This window comes from Ctenocephalides felis, unplaced genomic scaffold (genome assembly GCF_003426905.1).
Source record: "Ctenocephalides felis isolate EL2017-DRISC unplaced genomic scaffold, ASM342690v1 CF-g0.4_SCAFFOLD_01492, whole genome shotgun sequence".
Taxonomy (NCBI): Eukaryota; Metazoa; Arthropoda; class Insecta; order Siphonaptera; family Pulicidae; genus Ctenocephalides; species Ctenocephalides felis.
Genome location: NW_020537646.1, coordinates 58,565,345 through 58,589,788, shown reverse-complemented (window position 1 = coordinate 58,589,788; position 24,444 = coordinate 58,565,345). Strand labels below are relative to the sequence as shown.

General features: G+C 29.6%; 1 protein-coding gene across 1 annotated transcript in view; it reads right to left on the bottom strand.

Moving 5' to 3' along the window:
• LOC113371666 (neuropilin and tolloid-like protein 2) overlaps positions 1-24,444 on the bottom strand; it is a 658,950-nt gene that overhangs the window by 48,350 nt on the left and 586,156 nt on the right. Inside the window, exon 13 of the mRNA XM_026612314.1 lies at positions 7,758-8,015. Within this exon, the coding sequence (XP_026468099.1) occupies positions 7,799-8,015 (217 nt within the window). The 3' untranslated portion in view covers positions 7,758-7,798. The remainder of the gene's footprint in view (positions 1-7,757; positions 8,016-24,444) is intronic.

Genomic DNA, 24,444 nt, shown 5'->3' with positions numbered 1-24,444 from the left:
ATTAATTTCTACATTGGTATATATATATATATATATATATATATATATATATATATATATATATAGGATTATATTCGTGCTTAGGATAACAAAGCCAATCAAACACAATTGAGTTTTTCTGTCAGAAAAAACATATTTTATGTTAGTTTTACATTAGACATAGGTTTAAATACAAAACCTTACATACCTGTCAGAAAAGAAACGACATTTAATGTTAATAATTACAATGTCAGTTCCTAAACACATTTACACCAATATCTACTATTTTAAAGATTATTTTACTTTTAGGAAATTTTATTAATTGCGCCCTGACGTATTTTAGGTTTTCACTTGTTTATGACAATTATAACGCGCAAAATTCAAACTAAAGAAAATTAGGTATTTTTCTTTACATATATATATATTCAATAGATAAGTCTTAGTAAGTTAGTGTGTTTAAGTGTTGTGAAGTCGCAAAATCTACAAAAATTCTCAAAAAAATCGAGTGTTTTAACAAAAAGTATTAGTGATATGATATATAAATTATTACAGAATAAACCTGACGATGGAACGTACCTAGTTCCGAAACGTCGTGATTAAACATCTTCAAAAAACAAATTGTTTTTTATTATTGGATTTACTGTTCGAAAAAGAAATAATCATATATATATATATATATATATATATATATATATATATATATTTCAAAGTAACTAGCAGCCCATTCGTCGAAATAATTTGAAAATTTTAATAACTAATATAAACACCAATATAGATTAATTATAACATAGAGAAACATACACACCACAGGACAAAAACACTCAACAAAAATTTATTTTAAAAATTAAACTTAATAACATATTAGAGAAAAACATTTTTTTAGAAAAAATTATGAATAACTAAAAGATTTGAAAACTAATTTGACTAAAAGTTATGAAATGTAACATTGTGAAGCAAGTAACACGCCCATACCGAGCACCATACTCGACTGAATTATTTCAATAGGCGTATTGATAGGAATGGGAGGGGACGTATCAAGGACAAATGCACGAAACACGAAACGCATCGAAAACGAGTGGTTGAACTGGATTTGATCAAAAGGAAAATGCAAAACATGTAAAAGTTTGAACAAGAAAAAACAAAATTGTAAAAAATAATATAAAGGAGATAGCAAATTATTTTTTTGTTTTTTTAATAAAATCAATAGCAAGCTGGTAACTATCATGTAAAAGGTGGGATGAATTGCGTTTATTAACACAAGAGGAATTTAATGAAATAAAAAAGGATTCAGCAAATTTTCTAAGGTCACTATTTTTTTCGATATAAAGAATAACAGGATGTGAAGTGTTAAAAGTGTGATTGAAATTGAGCATATGATCTGAAAACATCGTTTTGAATTGGTTTGAATTTTTTGAATTATAAATATGTTGATTAACTCTTTTATAAATATACTGGGAACTTTCCCCAATATAACACATATTGCAATCATTGCAATCCAACCTGCAAACAGAATCGGTGACCCTATCAGACGCGGTTCCAGACTTAAGAACCGAAAAGAGGCAAATAAAAGTATTATAAAAACTAAAAACTAAACGGAATCCTTCTGAAGAAAATAACTTTTTTAAAAAATACGAAAAATTGCTTAAAAAAGGTAAACAGATAGTTCCTTTGTATTGGGCGGAAGAGGAAGCTATTGAATTTGAACAAGAAGGTGAAAATGAATTATTAAAATTCGTTTGTAAATAATTTAATATATTATTAATGATGTTGTTGACCTAGTGCAAAGGGTAACTATTGTCTTTGAGAACAGAACGAATAAGGGTCAAATTTTTTTCCCAAAACATACTGTTACGTAGTAAAATAGCTCTGTCTAATAGTCTAATAAAAGAGATAATGACAGAAATTTTAATAGAACGCGAATGAAAAGACAAATAATTTAAATATCTTCCTGACCACGTTGGTTTCTGATACCAATCAGTCAGGACAAAATTGTTCACTTTATTTTTAGTAATTTTTAGGTCTAAAAAACTAATAGAGTCATCCGACTCAATCTCACAGGTAAACTGCAAATGTTTATTAAAAGAATTAAAAGATTCTAATGTGTCTACAATCTGAGAATCGTAAAGGTACAAAAGAACGTCATCAACATATCTATAATAAAGATGAGGTGGAACAGAAAGATTAGATAAAACAAAATTTTCTAAAATTTGTAGTGTTAAATCAGCCACAGGGGGGCTAATACTAGACCCCATGGGTAAACCAAAAATCTGCGAATAAAATTGATCATCAAAACAAAAGTAAGTGTTAACAAAAATGAAATTTAAAATCGAAACCAAGTCAATCGAAGTGTGCGGTTGGATATCATTCCAACGGGCAGAAACAGCTTCTAAAGCCAAATCCCAAGGAATATTCGTGAAAAGGGAAATGACATTAAAACTAACAAAGGAAGAATTGGAAGGAATTGTAAAATTATTTAAATTTTTTACTAAATCAAAAGAATTGGAAACATTAAATTTAGATAAAACAGAAACCTTAGAGAGAATGGAGCTGATATGTTTGGAGAGTTTACTTAAGGGAGAATTCAAGTCGGAAACTATAGGTCTGAGAGGTAAATTAGGTTTGTGAACTTTAGGAAGACAATACAACTTGGGAAAACTGGGATGAAAGACTTTTAAAGAAAAACCTAATGATTTGGAGATTTGTTTTTTTGTGATTAAATTGCCAATGAGTTTGTGCGTTTGTCTGTTTAAATGATCGGTGGGGTCGTTAGTTAAAGGTTTATAAAAAGGTTCGTTGTTTAATAAATCGTAAGTTTTTGAAAAATAATCCGACCTATCCAAGACCACAGTAAGGTTGCCCTTATCAGCTCTGGTAACTAAGATATCTGGATTATCCCTCAAAAACTTTTTGCAAAATTTTAAATCTCTAACAATTTCTAACTGTAAAGGAAGGGAACTAAATTTTGAATTATTATTTTTGATGAAGGATAAAAGTTTGTTACAACACAAGGATCTAAATTTTGTTTCTTTATCTGGGTTGTTCAATTTTTTTAAACCAAACTCCAAATTACTAGTACCTTTATAAAATTAAAATTTGATTTGAGAGGCGGAAGGCAAAATTTAGGACCAAGGGCAAAAATGTACTTCAAGTTTGAGGGGATAGGAGTGTTAGAATAGTTTTTGAGCTATTTATCTATCCAATTTTCACTTATCAACGGTACATTAGATTTATTAAAATTATCCAAAAGCTTATCAAATTTTTTCATGTGAGCCAATTTTAATTTTGTAGAAATTCTGTCATATTTTAAATTCCTAAATTCTAGAAAATTTTCTAAAATAAGAGGTTCTAAAATAGAGGTTAAAACATTTTTTAAATTTTCAATTTTAGATTTGATAGAAGAAATGTAGAAAAAACTATTTTTTATTTCAAGTGACATAGCTTCAAAACTAATGTTACATAACTTTTTGTTAAAGGAAGGAGATGTTAAATAATTAAACTTAAAAAGTATTGATTTAGTGTCAAAAAACTTAGGAATCAATTTGTATTTTCGGCAACGTAAAAAAAAAATTTGTTTAATGATAGCTTTGATCAATTTTAAATTTAAAGAAGAAAATGTGGAGAGTTTTACCCTGGTGTGGTATCCATAATGTAACTAAACAAAGTTAAAGAAGGACAGCTGATCAGTAGATGGAGCAGGAACAGCAGGCCCAGAGTAATTTTGAACCGAAGGCGGAGAAAGATGATCTTGAACAAAATTCCGTGGATGAAAGCCGAAAGGGTGAATCGGAAATCCATACCGATACGAAGAACCATAATGATGAACAGGAAAAAACTGAGGTCCAAAAAACGGAGGTGGGTGTAAGTGTAAAAAATGATTCTTTGAAGGCCTAGGAAACGTATCTTGATAGTTTTTTCGACGTTGAAACATATTTCAAAGTAACTAGCAGCCCATTCGTCAAAATAGAAAAGGTATAAAGTATAAAAACTTTTATTTATACGTTTCGACACAAGATGGGTGTCATCATTCAGCAACTACAACAATTTGAAAATTTTATTAAATAATATAAACACCAATATAGATTAATTATAACATAGAGAAACATTATACACACCACAGGACAAAAACACTCAACAAAAATTTATTTTAAAAATTAAACTTAATAACATATTAGAGAAAAACATTTATTTAGAAAAAATTATGAATAACTAAAAGATTTGAAAACTAATTTGACTAAAAGTTATGAAATGTAACATTGTGAAGCAAGTAACACGCCCATACCGAGCACCGTACTCGACTGAATTATTTCAATAGGCGTATTGATAGGATATATATATATATATATATATATATATATATATATATATATATATATATTAGGGCGGGTCGATTTAAAAGTCGCTTAATACTAAGGATCAAAACAAGATACTTTGCTGAAGAAACAATACCTCTTAAATGAATTCTGATGTCCCGTGCATTGACCCAAAGATAGGGTTTGAATTTTAAAAAATTCCGTTGGGCTAACATTTAGAGTGCAAAAAATCATCGTTCTTGGTATTTTACTGAGCAAAAAATGTTTTTTTAAACATTTTTTTCAGATATTAATTCAAACACAAACAAAAAACTTTTTTACAAAAAAAAAAATTAAATTCTTCTTTGTTTCGATGTTTCCAATGCATTTTGTCTCTGACCTTCTATGCTAGCTATAGGCTGTTACGGAGACGATATTATTGAGGCGTGAAAAATTTTTCAGACTTGAAACTAAAAAAAACTTCAAACAATAGTTTATGAATTTTACATAGTTTTATTAACATATCTTATGATTAAATAAATTTTATAATAAAAATAAATCGCAGATTTTTGTCATGTTGAAGTACCCAGAATGATGCAACTTTTGTATAGGAGACCTCCATGGGCATGGGTAGATTGGCCTTCCAAAGTTACTGGGGATCGGTTATACATTTGGACATTATTGAGGCGCTCTAAATGAGCCAAAACAGGATTTTTTAAAAATTGACCCAATCTTTGGGTGAATGCACGGGACATCAGAATTCATTTCAGAGATATGGTTTCTTCGGCAAGGTATCTTATTTTGGTCGCTAGTATACAAAAATCATATGTGCATATATATATATATATATATATATATATATATTATAATTTTCACAATAACTTGTTCCTTATACACGAATAAATTATTATTTGTACATTTTTTCAAATTTTTCTCTCTTTGTTCGCATACTTTTTACATTTTATAAGGTCACCTATGTTTATTTTCTCTATTATATCATTTTCTTTCAATATGCTTTCAGTCATTGATTGAAATTTGATTCCACAAACTATATTTTTTATGTTTCCACTTTGTAACTTCGCCGCCCGTTTTATGGTTTGGTGTTTCTAATGCTCCTAGTAATAATGTAATATTTTCTAAACAAATTCCAAACGAATAACATGTCTCGATGAAATGAGCTTTTTAATTTTTTTTATTTATTTTATTTGTATTTTTTAATTTAATATTTTGTAAAAAAAATATTGTCTTATAACTTGTGTCGTTTCAATTAGCGTACCATATTTAAGTGTTATTTTTGTTTTCTTTTAATTATCTATATGAAAAGGATTACATATTATTTATTTTAAGTTTTGTTGCTTACCTTTATAAACCTTAACACTGTCCTAATGCAATTATGATGCCTGCCAGCCTCTGTGACCACTCACAACCATTTTCGCCAAATTGTGTTATGGTAACTAAACCGGTATAAAGTTAAGGGCAAAATTTCAGGTAGGTTCAGAATTTATTCAATTTGCAGACAACTACAAGTGGGACTGGATGGCCATTTATTTGAAAAATACGAAGATATATCTCGTGTACCAAAAGGATCATACTTGGAATCAATATTATTCAATTATTATAATTGACCTAGACACTGACTTTAATTCAGATTACTTCAATATGCAGATAACTAAAAACCTACAAATCCATAAATTGTGACCATGATAGAAAATCTTTTCAACAAGATATCGCCCAATTAAATAACTAGTGTATAACTAATATAAACTTAGTTCAACTTAAGTATGTGCGGGCGTGTGTACGTGTGTATGTGTAGGTACCCGTATGTGTGTGTGTGTTTAAGTATACACCAACATAAGCATAAATAACATAGGACTACATTATTATGTTACATTATATCATATTACACAATATCTAACTGTATATAGCCAATTGACGTCAAATAAATAAATTATTATAAATTGTATAAACACATTTTTGCAAAGATTACAACGTACTCAATCTTGATCTGCTATCTCGTCATACATATTAATCAGCAGAAATCAAATAACAATTAGTTCAATTTATGTCTTTTAAAATTCTATTTTTTAACTCAGTTTACTTTTTTGTCATGGTAAAGCTTCAGTTAGTCCTTTTAAACCTACACATATGCAGGCTTTTTTAGTGGTCATATGAGAAAATGTATTGAATCTAACTTACAAATAACAATACATTTGAAATTACAAATTATTAACGTATACTAAAATATTATATTGACGTCTTGTGACCTATACAAAAGTACTTACAACCGAAAAAAATCTTACTGCGAAAGAAAATACTTTTATTATGGATTTTCAAACATTGCTGTTCATCTCCTGATGACGACGTCGAAAAAATAAAGGTTATGTCTGGTTATACATCTTCTGCCTTCTTCTTTCAAATATTGTTATTTATTATAATTTTCTACTTGTTAACTTCCCGTAGGTTAAGTTATTGTAATCGTCCAAAAATCGAAAATGAAAATAATTGTATATCTGCTCGTTAGTTATACGGAGCAAAGAGTGCAGCAAACTGAAATGAAATTGTTGATAGAACTGAGCATCCGAATTGAATGATCTTACTTTTAGCTATAGCGAGAAGTGGTGATTAGATTTTGGCACAGGCAGGTCTAACCGTTTTGGAGATACAAAACTAAATGTGTAAAAAATAACAATTTTTCATAGAACTAAGCATTCGATTTGGATGATTCAAACAACTTTCCGCGTGTGTTAACGAATCATTTGCTGTTGGGAAAGAAATTTTTCTCATTTTTTTTTTCAAAAATACTTTTTTTTAATACCAAAAATAATTCATTTTTTAAGCTCACTTATATACCACAAATGAATAATTTTAACTTTGCAATTCAGTTTATTTAATTTTATAACTATTGATAAAGTTTTGGTTACTTTTCTGTAAACATTTATAAACGTTGTCAAGATTCATAATAATCTATTTGAGAACATTTGATATTCTTCAAATGTTACATTACGGTACGGAAATCTAACATGTATTACGAATAGTATAATTTTCAAATTATAGTCGTAATATTATATTATAAGTTATGAATTGATAATGAATTTGACACGCATACATTTCAATTAAAAAAAATAAAATGAAATTAGCCAATTTGCTACGACTTGGAAGTCGATCAGGTAATTTTTAATTTAATAATATCAATAATTGCGATTGAAATCGCGTTAATTGAACGTTGACTAATTTTCAATATCTACACAACTTTGGATAATTTGCATCCGCATAAAGCGGCCACACAGTGATTAATGGTTAAAAAAATATTCGTTTTTGATTGATTTAGTATTTATAATGTACACTTCACATTGGTATTTAGTAAAAGCAAATAAAAAATAAACTTTTCATTGTTTTAATGCTAAATTTTTAGTTTGGTATCAACATATTACCAAAACAATAATATGTTTTAGAAGTTTGTCTGTAATTTCAATATTTTGTTAAAATTACCTGTATGGCTCCCATTCGGTGATCATCGCTGTCTCGTCTTGTCAGTGTGGGAGTGCCATGTTATTGCAAGATGCCATAATAATGACATCTGGTGCTGACCGCGTTGCTTCGCGAAGGTGGGTGTCAGGTCGGTGGGAATGCTGCTGTAGACCATTGTTTATTGCAGAAGTACCAACTGACATTTTTGTCATTTCTATGACTGCCTCAGCAGTATATCGATTCAGTACTTCTCTTTGTTCCTTGTGCTTATCTTTACACCTAATTGTCAAAGCACAATGTTTATGAATTTCTTTCTGGTATCTACTAAACTTAAAATAGAATAAAGTTATATGAAGAGACAGTTATTTTTAACTTCTCATAGGGATAATTATTGAAATTGTCAAAAAATCAAAATAGAAAATTTATTAACACTTTGCCATACCTTAGAATAAATGGATGTGTGTGTGTTTTGATTGTCCGTTTGGCAAAGGTGGGTCTATTTCGGAGATACGTAGCTAAATGTGCAAAAAATTGCAGTTTTTGAGATAAAACAAAAACTTTCAGCTTGTGTTAACGAAGCAATTGCTTTTGGGCATTTTTGAATTGAAATGAATTGAATTGAAAAATTTTAACTCTGAAATTTATTTTATACAATTCTTATAAATATTAGACAATTTTAAATCCGCATGTTTAAGTTATGTTTATTTACTTTTTTTATATATATATATATATATATATATATATATATATATACTAGCTGACCCGGCAAACGTTTGCTGAGTTAGGTATATTCTAAACAATTTCTAGAGAATCAAAAAAATGAATACTTTTAGTGTATACATAAATTTAGTGTGTACATAGTATAATTCATCCAAGTCTTTTTCGATCTTTCGCCTTATTAATTACGTTTCAAGTTTTTAAGATTCTTTTTGGATTCTGGAATTTGTGTATAATTGTAAATAATACTTCTAATACTACTGAGCTTATTCAAAAATTTTCAAATTTTTGCCAAGAGAGATAGAAAGTAAATTAAGTATTTCTTCTTTGACCTGCTTTTTGAAAAGTTTCAAGTAACATTCGATGTATTAAAATATATTTAATGAATAGTATATATGTAGAGCAGTGCGAAACACAAAGGTCAAATTTGACTTGAAGCAAATATTAATTATATTATAAAAATCAAACCAATTATATCACAACAAGTAACACATTTCAAACAAACTACGTTCAGTAAAACAGCCAGCTACTTCATCATTGTAGAAATGTGCTTTTCTGATGTCTTTCAATAATTTGTTATCTAGATCTTTTAAACCTATATATCGTAAACAGGTTTAATGTCTTATTTTAATTTTAAAGGTATTTTACAAAATAATTTTATTTTTAACTAATGCTAAAAAACTACCAACAGAACAAAATACTTTTATTGTGGATTTTCAAAGATTACCGTTTATCCTCCCCATTTCAAAGATTACCGTTTTCAAATCAAGATTATACACCTGTTTTCCTCAACTTTCAAATATTTTTAAACAATGCTTAACTTTACCGATTTTTGACACATAGGTGGTGGACCTTTTTAATCCCGGACCTTCATATATTACTATCTATTCTTCGATAAATTCTGGGCAATTATAACTGGGAAAATGTTATTCGACAAAATGTCCATTTGATCGATACGAAATTTAGGTTCTGAATTTAAATAACATAAATAAAAAATAATATAACCTAGAAAATGTTTTATAAATACCAATGAGTATATAATTATACAAATGAGATTTTTCAGAGCACATATTTTTGAGAAAAATATGCCAAAAAGTTCATTTTCATATTAACATTTCAAAAAAGTTGATATTTTGAGTCTCTAGTAACATTTGCGGCCCGTTTACTAACGTTTTTGTATATAAATAAAACTACAAACAAAACTACTTACTAGAATTTAATCATTATTAAATAATATTCACGTAAAACATCCTATTAAACGTAATTCAACATAATCTGCCTAAAAAGGTTTGACATTTCACGTATTAGCCACCGTTCATTGTTTTATTTAAATTACGCTTCAACAAAAATTTTCAAATTAAAAATGTAAAGTTTTTACGCGATTTTGAAATATTATCTCACCTTTCCGACCTTCTCCGGATTGGCACGAATTTTTCAAGACTAAGCCTGGACAAATCGGTTTAGCCGTTTACGAGTTTTACCGAATCATTTGATCGAGAGCTCCATTTTTATATATAAGACTAGCTGACCCGGCAAACGTTGTTTTGCTAAGTAAGGTACATTCTAAACAATTTCTAGAGAATCAAAAATATTAATACTTTAAGTGTATAAGGATGTGTTGTTTGAATGCTATATACAATGAAGTATTATAAAAACAATAAACCCCATTAATTTGTCTATATTTTGTCAATACAATCAAACTGGAAGATTTATACACTTTCTATAGGAAACATAGTATAATCCATCCAAGTCTTTTTTGGTCTTTCTACTAATTGATTACATTTCACGTTTTTCACATTCTTTTTGGATTCTGGATTTTGTGTATAATTGTTAATAATACTACTGAGTTTATACAAAATTTTCAAATTTTTGTGAGGAGAGATAAAAAATAATTTAAGTATGTATAACCCCGGAGCTTCATATATTACTATCTATTCTTCGATAAATTCTGGGAAATTATAACTGGGAAAATGTTATTTAACAAAATGTCCATCTGATCGATATCAAATTTAGGTTCTGAATTTAAATAACATAAATAAAAAAAAATTTAACCAAGAAAATGAGTATATATATATATATATTATATATATATATATATATATATATATATATATACAAATGAAATCTTTCAGAGCACCATGTTTGAGAAAAATATGCCAAAAAGTGCAGTTTCATGTTAACATTTCAAAAAAAGTTGATATTTTGAGTCTCATTTTTTAAATAATTTAGTCGTGTTTTTCCTTACTTTACATTGTATCACAATACAAAAAAAAAATTGCTCATTCAAAAAATTATTTTTAGAAGTTCCATTGTGTCGAAAATTCATATAGTGCAGTAAACGGACATGATTTTCGTTAAAATACATGATTTTCGTTAAAATGTATATTTTAGGAGATATTTGCAAAAAAAACGAAGAAAAACACCAAAAATATATGAATCTTTAGTGGCCAGTAACTTGAAAAGTATTAGTTTTTTTGAAAAACTATAGAAGACATTTTTTTCTTATAATTAGTTCTTCTATCGATTTCCGACGTTATTTTAAAAAAATGTAATTACACAATTGAGAGAGGGTGTCATCCCCCCGGGGGGTGATGGCGCAATCCGAATTGTTTTCACTTTTGAACTTGAGGGTTAGATGAACCTAATTCCAAAATTTCATTCAATTCGGAGCACAGTAAAAAAATTCAGAGTTTATGCCCTTTTTTCCTCTCCGTTTACTGCACTAATATGTTTGGCATTGGATACGGAATATTTACTCAAGTCAATATAGCGTTTTGCGTCTGATTTTTTTTTACTGTGCTCCAATTTGTATGAATTTTAGGAATTAGGTTCATCTTATTCTCAAGTTCAAGAGTGAAAATAACTCCTATGCCACTTACCGGGGGGATGACATTGTTTCTCAGTAGTGTAATTTAATTTTTTTTTCAACATAACGTTAGATATTGATAACAGAACTAATTCGTGGTAAATTACATCGTGTCTTAAGACAAATTGCTTTAACTTTCCTTACCGTAACGAAATGTACGAGTAATATTAAATGTTTCCAAATATATTATTATAAATATTGTAACATTTTCTAATCTTTATAAGAATTATATAAACTGAATTACGAAGTTAAAATTATTTAATTAAAGTATACAAATGAGCTTTAGAAATTTAGCAAAAATTAAAATTAAAATATAAATTAATTTCGATATACAAAAAATAAAAAAATAAGAAATCGAAAATAAATTGAATAATTTTTATTTAGAAAAGCAATTATTTTGTCAAAACAAGCAAAAAGTTATTTGAATCATTCAAATCGGATGCTTAGTTCTTTTGAAAACTGCCATTTTTTGCCCAATTTGCTTGGTATCTCCGAAACGGCTGGACCTGCCTTTGCCAAAAACAAAAACACAACTTCCCCCAGTCATTGCAAATTTAATGTTTTTGGATCAATCAAATCGGATACTCCGTTCTCTCAAAACCTCTATTTCTATTTTCTGCACTTTTTGCTCCGTGTCTCCGTAACGACTAGACCTGCCTTTACTAATCAGCACATCTCGCTGTCAATAGGAATCGAATGTTTTTCGAACCATTCAAATCGGTTGATCCGCGCCACCGAAAACGTGAACGAAAAAATGCGAACAAAGAAAACACCCACACATCAATTTTTTCTGAGGTATTCCAAAATGTTCAGACACTTTCAAAATGTAAAAATATGCAAATATTTTCATTTTCGATTTCCAGCCCATTACTTTAACTACCCTACGGGTACAAACAAAAATTATGTAATGAACAAAATTATATAAATTATGATCTTAATACATCGATGTTGTATAATGTGTCTTAGGAACAATATTAAACTAGATAAGAAAAAGGGTTTTTTGTTTCGTCCAAGATCTAATTGTTGTATTTGAAGCCATTTAGCGGCGAGGTGTTATACTTTATATATTCTATGGAGTTTTATAGTGCGCAGAATAAACTATAAAATGTGTCACTATAAAATGTGTACTGTTAAGGGTCTGTTTTCTTTTTTAATTTAAATCAAATAGTTTTATGAGTGTCATTTCAAACAAAATTAAAATGAATCGTATTTCATCTAGAATTAACTTGGTTCAACAAATTACAAAATATCATGCAAATAAGTAATAATGTATATCAAATTATATTGAGAAAAATATAATTTAGATATTATTATTACTGAAAATAATTAATATATAGTACGGGATATAAATAATATATAAAAATTATGGGCAACATTTTTGAAGCAATTATTTTGAGTGAAAAAACCCAAAGTGAAATCGTACCTTTACCGCGGATACTATATATTAATTCTTTCTGAATTTGTTATACAGTTTAAAATATATATATATATATATATATATATACTAGCATACCCAGCCTTGCGTTGCAACGGCCCTTATTAAAATCCATCTGATTGAAATTTGAATCCGTTTGACAACCAAATTTCAAACCTTTTGTTATAAAAAATTCATATCAATCCAAAAATAAATATCTGATCTATTATGTTTTGAGGACGTGTTAGTATCCGAATTAATATGTTGAGCAAACCAAATAAATATAAATTATAAATTTATTCATCTAATACTTTCCATAGATATTGATGATTGACATTTCACTTTTTTTTAGCTTACAACTATCAAAATTTATTTAAATTTATAAACATTATATATTTCTATTATTTTGAATGTATCATTTTGCCTAATTTGGATATAACTGTTGTATATATTATAATATATCTGTTCCTTTTTCAATTAGTAAAAATAATATATTTTTAGAATTGTCATTTTTTTTTTCAAAAATCATAAATCGTTTTTTCTCGAAGTTTCCATAAATATTGACATTTGTCATTTTAGTGTTTTGTTTTTTTTAGTAAATTTCTGTCAAAATTTATGAAGATTTATAAAAAAATATAAAACTAAATAATCTTGGTCGAAATTTAATATAATATGATATAATATGATATAATATATTTTCCAATAATGTTTTGTATCTACAATATTGCCTATAACAAAACTTGGAATAATTAATATATTTGTTTCTTATTGAAGTCGTTAAAAATTCAATTTTTCTGAACTGTCAAAAATTTGTTTATTATTAATGTTAAATTTAATATGCCGTTTTTTTATTGCAATCTATAATATTTATTTGTATCTATAATTTGTTAGGCAATATTGCCTCTAACATAACTTGGAATAATTAATTTATTTGCTTCTTATTGAAGTAAGTCGTTAAACATTTTTTTTGTGAAAAGTCAAAATTTTGTTTATGATTAATTTTAAATTCAATATGCCGCTTTTTTATTGTGATCTCTTATCTATAATGTTTTGATGAAATTTTGGTTTCCGACATAATTTGGTAAGCTAATCAAATAACTATAAATTGTAAATCTATTTATATAATTATTTGCATAAATATTGACAAATGACATTTAATTTTTTTTTTATGTCAGCATTTATTTAAATTTTTAAGCATTGATTTTTAATTAGATTTAAAACTATAAACAGTGATTTTGAATATAGCATTTCATCAAATTTGGATATAAATGTTGGATATTTCTATATATGTACATGTTTTTGAATTTTATTTTTTGAAATGTCAATTTTTTTTTTCAAAAATTATTTATCGAAATTTCCTTAAATTTTGACATTTGTTATTTTAGTGTTTTGTTTTTTTTTGGTCATTTTCTGTCAAAATTTTTAGAAATGTATAAAAATTATATATTTATATTTCAAATTTACTTTTCAAAATTTCCTATAACCTAAGTTGGATATATATGCACACGATGAGCCAATAAAATTTAAAAGCGGTTCAGTAGTTTGGGCGTCCATCGCGAACCAACATCGTGACACGAGATTTATATATATATATATATATATATATATATATATATAGATATATTTCATTACAGTTTAAAATATATATATATATATATATATATATATATATATATATATATATGATTTAGTTGTTATTTTTGATGTTGCGATATATGAATACATCAAAGAATAAAAAGCAAAGATTTACAAATTAATCTTTAATTCCAAACGTTTCGACATTTAATTTAATGTCATCATCAGTGGATCTAAAAACAGTATAAAGATTAGTATAGCTAGGTAATTATAAGATATGTGGATTGGTAAAGATACTACAAATATAAGAGCAAAATTAACTTTAATTAAAATAAAATTATATTATATATATGGCAGAATGAACACGGCCACATGACACATGTCAGTTGATTAACGCCAATCGAATATCACATCTAGCATGCTATAGCTAGCAAATTGTTTTTATACGATGGAAAAATAAAGTCTCCTTTTAAATGATCGATAAATTGTCGGGATCAAAATTGATATTAGATGTTATGTAATATCAGTTCCTTTATTAATTGAGATATCAATAAACACACATTTTCGAGTCTACATCAAGTAATTGCGGTTTCATTTCAAGATTTAATTAATAAATAATATATGGTGCACTAGCGCCATAACTGGTGACTCCGAACGTGTAAGTGAAATCGTTAAACAAGAGTTAAACATAATTGGTGACGTCGGAAGGAGAAAAAAAAACACTTGTCAACTACAAAGAAATTAATAAAGGTAAATTATACCAATTTTTTCAAAGATGTCGACTCCACCTTCGTTCAGCAATGATGAAACAGCGCTCAACAGATCTCTAATCGATCTGGATCACGAGGCGATCTTTAACACGAGCAGTCCACATGTTTCTAAACATGACATTTATGTTGAGCAATTCAATATAGCAGGATTTAATAATCACCGTCTCACTCCATTCAATGGAGATTTCCCAGACCTATGGTTTTTAGTAATTGAATATGAGTTTCAGTGTGCTAAGATCAGGAGCGACGATAAGTACATGGCAGTACTTAAAGCCCTGGACTTTGAAACACTGCGCCTCATTCAAGATTTCCTCCGTAATCCTCCAATGACGGGCAAATACGAATATTTCAAAAAGACTATATCAAGCAGAATGTCTGAATCCAGAAGTAAGCAGATTGACAAGCTATTAAAAAACTTATCTCTAGGAGAGAAGAAACCATCACAGCTCCTACGAGAGATGATAGATTTGGCTAAGGGAGAGGTCAGTGAAGACATCATAATTAAATTGTGGTCAGAACGCCTGCCACACCACATTCGACCTCAATTGATAGTTTCTCGTCATCTTGGCCCGGAAGCCCTGGCGGAAGTAGCCGATATTTTGGTCGATCACTGTAGCCCCACATCACATGTGATGTCCACAACACACAAGCCTTCAGTGGAACAGAGACTGGACCGCCATGAAACCCTTCTTATGTCTTTCGTCCAGGAAATCAAGGAACTAAGGGCAATGTTAAACACTGAAAGGCAGAAAAATGATCAGCAAGAATCACAACACAACCGGTCAAGATCAAGAAGTGGACAACACAATCAGTCAAGATCAAGAAGTGGTTCTCGATATAGTTCCAGGTCACCTTCTCGTGGATCAGTTTGCTACTATCATTACAGATATGGTGAGAAAGCCACAAAGTGTGAAGAGCCCTGTCTGCTTAAATCTTTAAACCGGTCGGAAAACTTACTTTACCGTCATTATTTGGAGCTTGTCATGACGGTGAAATAAATTCTGTCTGCTCTGAGCTCCGCCTACATATTTCAGACAGAAAGACTGCAATCCAATTCCTTATAGATTCTGGATCAGTTTTATCCATTTGACCAGCCCATAAGTTCGCCAATGGTCATGCCAAGGAAGAGCTAGTTTTATATGCAGCAAACTCTAGCAGAATATCCACATATGGCAAGAGAATTCTGGAGCTGGATCTATCACTACGAAGAAGCTTTAACTGGCAGTTTGTTGTTGCCGATGTAGCCACAGCCATTATGGGAGCCGATTTCCTTAGCAACTACAATCTATTAATAGACTTGAAGGGTAGAAGATTAATTGATTCGACCACAGGCCTTACCTCTGATGGAAAGGTACTCAAGGCACAGCAAGTCAACATCTCCACTGTCAACCTGGCAGAGCCTTTCAAGGATTTACTGGCACAATACATTGCAATAACAAAGCCACAGGTAACCACCAATAACAAATCATCTCATTTTGCCCACAGGATAACCACAACAGATCCACCATTAGCTTCCAGATTCAGGAAGATCTTCGGAGAAAAGGCTGTTGCAGCCAGGTCCGAGATCTCCTGAACAGGGGTACTTTGAGGCCTTCCAACAGTCCATAGGCAAGCCCTATTCACATGGTTCCCAAAAAGAATGGCACATTAGAATGTGTGGAGATCATAGGAGGCTGAACACAAACACGCTGCCTGACAGGTATCCTCCACCTTTAATACAAGATGTTTTTAATAATCTTCATCAGAAAGCAGTATTTTCTACAATAGACTTGGAAAAAGCTTACCACCAAGTACACATGCATGAAGAGGATATTAGAAAGACTGCAATTATCACACCATGGGGACTCTTCGAGTATCTACGCGTGTCATTTGAACTCAAAAACGCTCAGACATTCCAGAGGTTTATCAATCACATCTTCCAAGATTTTAATTTTGTTTTTATTTATATAGACGACATCCTGGTCATGTCGACTGATATAAATGAGCACCGTCGTCATCTTCAAATGGTTTTTGAGAGGCTACAGGAATATTCACTCACAATCAAAATAGAAATATGCGCCTTTGGAAAAGATGAAGTAAACTTCCTCGGTTACAAACTGAGTGCATCAGGATATTCTCCTTCACCAGACCGAGTAGAAAAAATTATTAATTATCCAAAACCTTCGACAGTTATAGAACTCAGAAGATTTTTGGGTATGGTGAACTATTATCGTAAATCAATACCCAAGGCAGCAAATATACAATCACCCTTAAGCAATTACTTACGAAGTTCAGTAAAAAATGACAAAACTCCAATTTTTTGGAACCCAGAATCTCTTAAGGCTTTTGATGACATGAAGAAAGCACTTGCAAACGCTGCATTACTCCACTACCCAGCTGTTTCAACAAACATCTGCTTAGTAACTGACGCATCTACAATAGCCATTGGAGCAACTCTGGAGCAGGAAGAAAATGGCGCATGGCACCCTATAGGTTTCTTTTCTAGAAACCTCACATCTACTGAACAGCGATATTCAACTTATGATCGCGAGCTACTAGCCATCTTTGCGGCTTTAAAGTATTTTCAATATCTGCTAAAAGGAAGACACTTTGTAATCAAGACAGACCACAAGCCAATCACACATGCATTTCAACAGAAATTAGAAAAAGCATCAGATCGTCAGCGACGGCAGTTGGAATACATTTCACAGTTTTCCACAGACATTGTATATATGGAGAGTGATCAAAACGTGGTTGCTGATGCCTTGTCCAGGATCAATTCAATTCAAATGCCTTCAAAGTTAACTGCTGAGGAAATTTTGAAAGAACAGATCAAAGACGTTGAAATGCAGACTTTATTAAGTGGCAACACTTCTCCGAACCATCAAAAACTAACATTAGACAGCTATCCAGTTTATTGCAACACTAAAGATAATTTTGTGAAGCCCTACCGTCCACAAAGTATTCTAAGAACTGCTTTTGACATACCAAATGAAAGTCAACCAAGCACACCACAAAAATTTAAGTCACATAACTTGGAGTTATTGATGGATCCTCCAAGAAAGATTAAAAGTAAAAAAATCTCCTTCAAATTATAATAATTAAATTTGTTTATTTATTACGGATACTTCTTTTTCTTTTGAAGGGGAGTGATATGGCGGAATGAACACGGCCACATGACACTTGTCAGTTGATTGACGCCAATCGAATATCACATCTAGCAAGCTATAGCTAGCGGATTGTTTTTATACGATGGAAATATAATGTCTCGTTTTAAATGATCGATAAATTGTCGGGATCAAAATTGATATTAGATGTTATGTAATATAAGTTCCTTTATTAATTGAGATATCAATAAACACACATTTTCGAGTCTACATCAAGTAATTGCGGTTTCATTTCAAGATTTAATTAATAAATAATATATGGCTCACTAGCGCCATATATATATATATATATATATATATATATATATATATATATACTAGCTGACCCGACAGACGTTGTTCTGTACCCACGTCTACAATTTTTCAATATTTTATACTAATATTTACTGCTTAGTTAAAAATAATAATTACTGTTTTTTGAATTACTATTTACACCAATATATGAGTTAAAAAATGTTCAATAAAATTGTATATTAAAAATTATACACTGCGTTTTATAGAACAAATTTATTTCCAATATCTCAATTTATTTTATTGCATTTAAGGGTTATATAGTATTTTTAGTCATACCTGTAGATGTGAATGTATAAATGAATGATTTTTTGTTTATTCACGACTAAGACATTGATTTTCCAAATTTATCACACTAAAAATGATCGTCTGCCTTTGTGATTTATGGTCATAGCATAAGGTACACGTGTTGAAAATTGAAATATTTTAAGAAGTACAACAAATTCAGAAAGAATTAATATATAGCATTCGCGGCAGAGGTGCAATATCACCATTTATTTTTCTACCCAAAATAATTGCTTGAATAATGTTGCCTAAAATTTTTATAATTTTGTAGCATATTTTAACTGGTTTTTATTAATTTTAATATCTGAATTACATTTGTTTCTCCAATAAATCAATATACATTATTGCTTAAGTTTTTATTTGAAGTGAATTAATTTGTCAAATCCTGTTCACATATGCTCTATTCAACTTACGATCAACAAAATTATTGCTCTGTGAATTTTTTTGCTGTGCTCCAATTTATTTGATATTTTGGAAATAGGCTAATCTTTATCTTAAGTTCAGAAGTGAAAACAATTTGCACTCCGTCACCATCCACCGCATTATTTGGATTATTACTCTTTTAATTCTGATTTTATCAGAACTTGTAATACACTATTTTGAAGGTAATTAAATGAGCTACAACTTTCTCTATCATGAATTTTACCGTAACTTCTCTCATTGTGAAACGGCGAAGGGTTAAAGGGCTCGAAAGACCTCTGGTTGGACAGCCGCGCAGTCCTTAATTAATACCTCTATCAATATTTGTGTAATGGAAAAAAAAATAAACAACAATAATTAGTCAGAAAAATATCTCGAATTTTTATATATATATACTTTTATACGTAATCTTTCAGAGATATTATAATGAGAAATTGGGTGTTTTTTTTAAGGTTTTTTTTTTCATGAAATCATGAGTTTTTTGAAAATCGTTTGTACTAAAGTTGTGGTATTTTCTAGAATCCATCAAGATCTCTTAAACCAAGTTATTTCTAGATGGAATACGATTATTTTTAAATTTGGTGGAAATGGCACTGAAAAACTATTTGATTTAAATGAAAAAACATTATATGCGTCTTTTATTTGCATGATAGTTTACTCATTTTACACGCAGAAGTACTCATTTTAAAGCTTATTTTGAGCACTATAAAAACCCATTTTCATATCTAGCCTAATAATATTCCTAAAACACTATAAAATAGCGATTTATTAAGATTTTAATTGTTATAATTTTGTTCATTACATGATTTTCGTTAAAATGTATATTTTTGAAGATATTAGCAAAAAATTATGAAAAACGCAAAAAAGAAACAAATTTTCAGTAGCCAGTAACTTGAAAAGTATTTGCTTTTTTGAAAAACATTATTAAACATTTTTCTTTTATAATTAGTTCTTTTATCGATACCCAACGTTATTTTGAAAAAAGTAAAATTACACCACTGAAAAGAAATGTCATCCACCCGAGAAGTGGTAAAGGAGTCTAAATTGTTTTCACTTCTGAAGAGTAAGATGAACCTAGTTCCAAAATTCCAAACGAATTGGAAAACAGTAAAAAAAAGTTCAGACCGAAAGCGCTCCATTGAGTAAATATTCCGTACCCAATGCCAACCATATGAATTTTTGACACAATGAAACTTCTAAATATTTTTTTTTCATATTGTGACTTAGTATAGTAAGGCAAAACGACTGCAAATTGAATATTCTTGAGCGCAATCACTTATGGCTCGTCTCCTTTGCACGAAATCGTACGGCGAATCTGTTCGCAAAGTGCGCAAACAAAATTATTGCAAGCAAAAGCAAACCACGCGCACGTTGAGAACACGATTCGCCGTGCGCGTCAGTCGCATGCGCAGACTGTCAGACGCATCTTATATTATTTGCATCTTATATTAATTTAATTTTTGGCACATCTCAGCTGCTTTTCGGCATTAATAATGTAGACATTACATTTTCCTTATTCATAATCATGAATTTATTATATTTTAATATTGCCTTAGCCTATAAGTGAATAGAAATGTTTGGCAAATGACAGTTTTCAATTGTTTTTAATGTCAAACTAAGCTTCAAATATTTTCAAGGGCAAACAATGATAAGCGGTTTTTTGTAATTTTTTCCATTTATTTCTACAATCTAACTATATTTATATGAATCAAAACATTTTAGAAAATTTCCCAAACAAACTTCAGGAAGATTCATAAAAATCCGAATTATAGTTTAGGAGGATTAATGAAACTTACATTGTTACAGAAGAATTTTATATATAAGATATATATATATATATATATATATATATATATATATATATATATATATACGAGGTGTGTTCAAAAAGTACCTGAAATTACTAATAATTAAATTTCGCGGGTCTGGAGTGTCTGATTGTCAAAAAATTTTTTTTATTGTGTTGGTATACATGCCCCTAAAGTATGATGAAATTTTCAGCTATATTCACTGTTTACTTTGTCTGTGGTAGTCGCTAAGGTTCGACGTGTTTTTCTGAGCTCGGCGATTTTTACAATGGAAGAATTGAAAAGTCAAAGAATTTGTATTAAATTTTGCGTAAAAAATTAAATAAAGTGTTGCAAAGTGCAAAAATTCACCAGATATGGCTCCGTGTGACTTTTTCCTATTCCCAAAGTTGAAGAGACCCATGAAAGGACGGCGGTTTTTCTCGATTGAAGAAAATCGCTGAGAGTGCTCAAGGACATATCAAAAAGTGAATATCAAGGGTGCTTCGAAAATTGGAAAAAACGCTGGCATAAGTGTATTATATCTGGGGGGGACTACTTTGAAGGGGACCACATTAATGTAGACGAATAAATAAATATTTTTTTGAAAAAACGAAAATTCCGGGTACTTTTTGAACAGACCTCGTATATTTATATATATACACATACAGACATATAAACATATACACACATATATATATATATATATATATATATATATATATATATACATATACACATATATACTTATATGCACGTGCATTCATATTCACGAGGACGTATATGTACATGTATAAACATACATAATATTATACTCATACCTAGCTATGTATTCGGGGCTGAGAAGAAACTGCTACCGTGCGCGTCTCCACGTGTGGATTGAAGAAAGCCCTCCCTGTTCTCGTTTCGCAAAGCCTGCTTAGCGGTTAAGAACATAGGGCAGGAGTAAAATAAAATAGCTCCAGTGTACAAAACATCCCTACATGTAGGTAGGATTGGTCACTCCACCTGACCATGCAAATCGGAAGAACGTCAATGATTATGGAGAACAATAAAGCAGAATCGTTTACAGTACAGATGAGGGATACCTCAGTACCGGCGGCCGAGGGTTTGCGAACGAGCCCGAAGTCGTCGTCATCATGCAACCATTTGAACAGCATAGTGGACCCCATGGCTTTGCTGTCGAGAAATGCTACTCGGAGTATAAAAAAGAGCGTCGAAAATCAAAGGATGAAGGCACTGAAATGCCTCGAAACACTTCTAACTGACCTCCACAAGATGATTAAGTCTAAATCCAACATTCACATGGAGATTAAGACAAAATCGAGTAGTGTTGCGGAACCTACGGTATCCCACGCCAAAAAAAACAGCCAAACTGTTGTGGTAATTGAAGAAGCAAGAGACACCGGAGCCGAAGCCGACGATGAATCCGTCGCTGAAGAAGTAAAAAAATGAGCACTTGAAAGAGAAAAGACCGGAACTCTTCAGACCCGACGTACGGTCAAACCGTGAAAAAGAAAGACCTTAAATCAAGTCCACCGAAGATTGTGGCAGAACAGAAAGCCAAACAAAACGAGGTGACTTTTTGGCATAAGGTTCGATCAAAAAAAAAAAAGAAGGCTAGCCAAAAAGCAGCTTGCAAAGCAGCAGCCAAAAGAGCGCCGGCCGGAACCTAAGAGGAAGAAAACGCGGAAATTTCTCAAACCAGACGTAGTTCTAATGCGACCAGCAGAGAAGGCAAAGTATGCCGAGATGCCACGTCGACTTAAAAGGACATTCCTGACAAGCATTTCCGGACTACAGTAGACAAGATTAATAAGACCGGGACCGTTAGTTTAGTGAAAGTTAAAGTAGTTTTTTTGACGTTTGTAAAACATAAAATTAGATGATTTAGTTTGTATAACGATAGTGTACTTGGTCTTGAACATAGTAAACCATTAAAGTCCTACGGAAACTGGTTCAATTATAAAAATTGTTTTGATTTGATTTTTGAAAATTTGCTCTTAGAAAATACTCCGAGTTAACGTGTTCGTTCGATCGATTGCAATGATGTGTAATAAATCCACTCGGAATACTTATAATCACTCATAAATTAATTTATTTTTTATTGATTAAGTCGATTATTTACACATATCGGGAAGTTCATGTAACTTGCCTCAAGACTAAATACCAATACCAACTAGTTTTAATTTTGTTTATGTCATTTTTTTTAAATTAATGAATAAATTAGATTTCATTCTAAATCAACGCAGAATCTTTATTTAAATATACAATTTTTTACATAAATATTTGATTTTTTATATTTGCATTCAATTGAAAAATAGTGAATGTCTATTTCATATATCCAATATGCACATAAATGTCAAAATATTTCCTTCTTGGTTGAAAATATTAATTTTTAATAATTAATCATTTAATATGATAATATTTATTTTACAATAATGTTCTGTATCTATAATTTGTTTGGCAATATTGCCTATAACATAACTTCGAATAATTAATTTATTTGTTTCTTATTGAAGTCGCTATTTTTTTTGTTTTTTTGAACTGTCAAAATTTTGTTTATGATTAATTTTAAATTCAATATGTCGTTTTTTTATTGTGATCTATAATGTTTTCATGTTGTTTTGGTATCAGGAATAATTTGGTAAGCTTATCAAATAAATATAAATTATAAACCTATTTATCTAATAATTTTCATAAATATTGACAAATGACATTTTACTTTTTTATGACAACATTTATTTAAATTTATAAACATTGATTTTTAATCAGATTTAAAACTATAAACAATGATTTTGAATATAGAATTTCATCTAATTTGGATATAAATTTTGGATACATCATACATGTATATGTTTTTGAATTATATTTTTTGAACTGTCATTTTTTTCACAAATCATAAATTTTTTTATCTCGAATTTGCCATAAATTTTGACATTTGTCATTTTAGTGTTTTGTTTTTTTGTCATTTTTTGTCAAAATTTTTAGAAAATTATAAAAATTATATATTTATATTTTAAATTTACTTTTCAAAATTTCCTATAATCTAAGTTGGATATATATGTACACGATTAGCCAATAAAATTTAAAATCGGTTTAGTAGTTTGGGCGTCCATCGCGAACCAACATCGTGACACGAGGTTTATATATATATATATATATATATATATATATATATATATATATATATATATATATATATATATATATATGATAAAAATTGTTTCTTGGGCATCCATCCAATAATTAAAAAAAAAACAGTTTTAATGCAAAATGTTTTAATTAAGAGAACATACGTTTCGGGTCCAGATTTGACCCATCTTCAGTGCTACAAATAAATATATCAGGGTTACAAATTAAAACAATATAAAAAATAATATAAAAGATACATAATTACAGACAAAAATAAGTAGAAACAATGTATATGAAAAGTA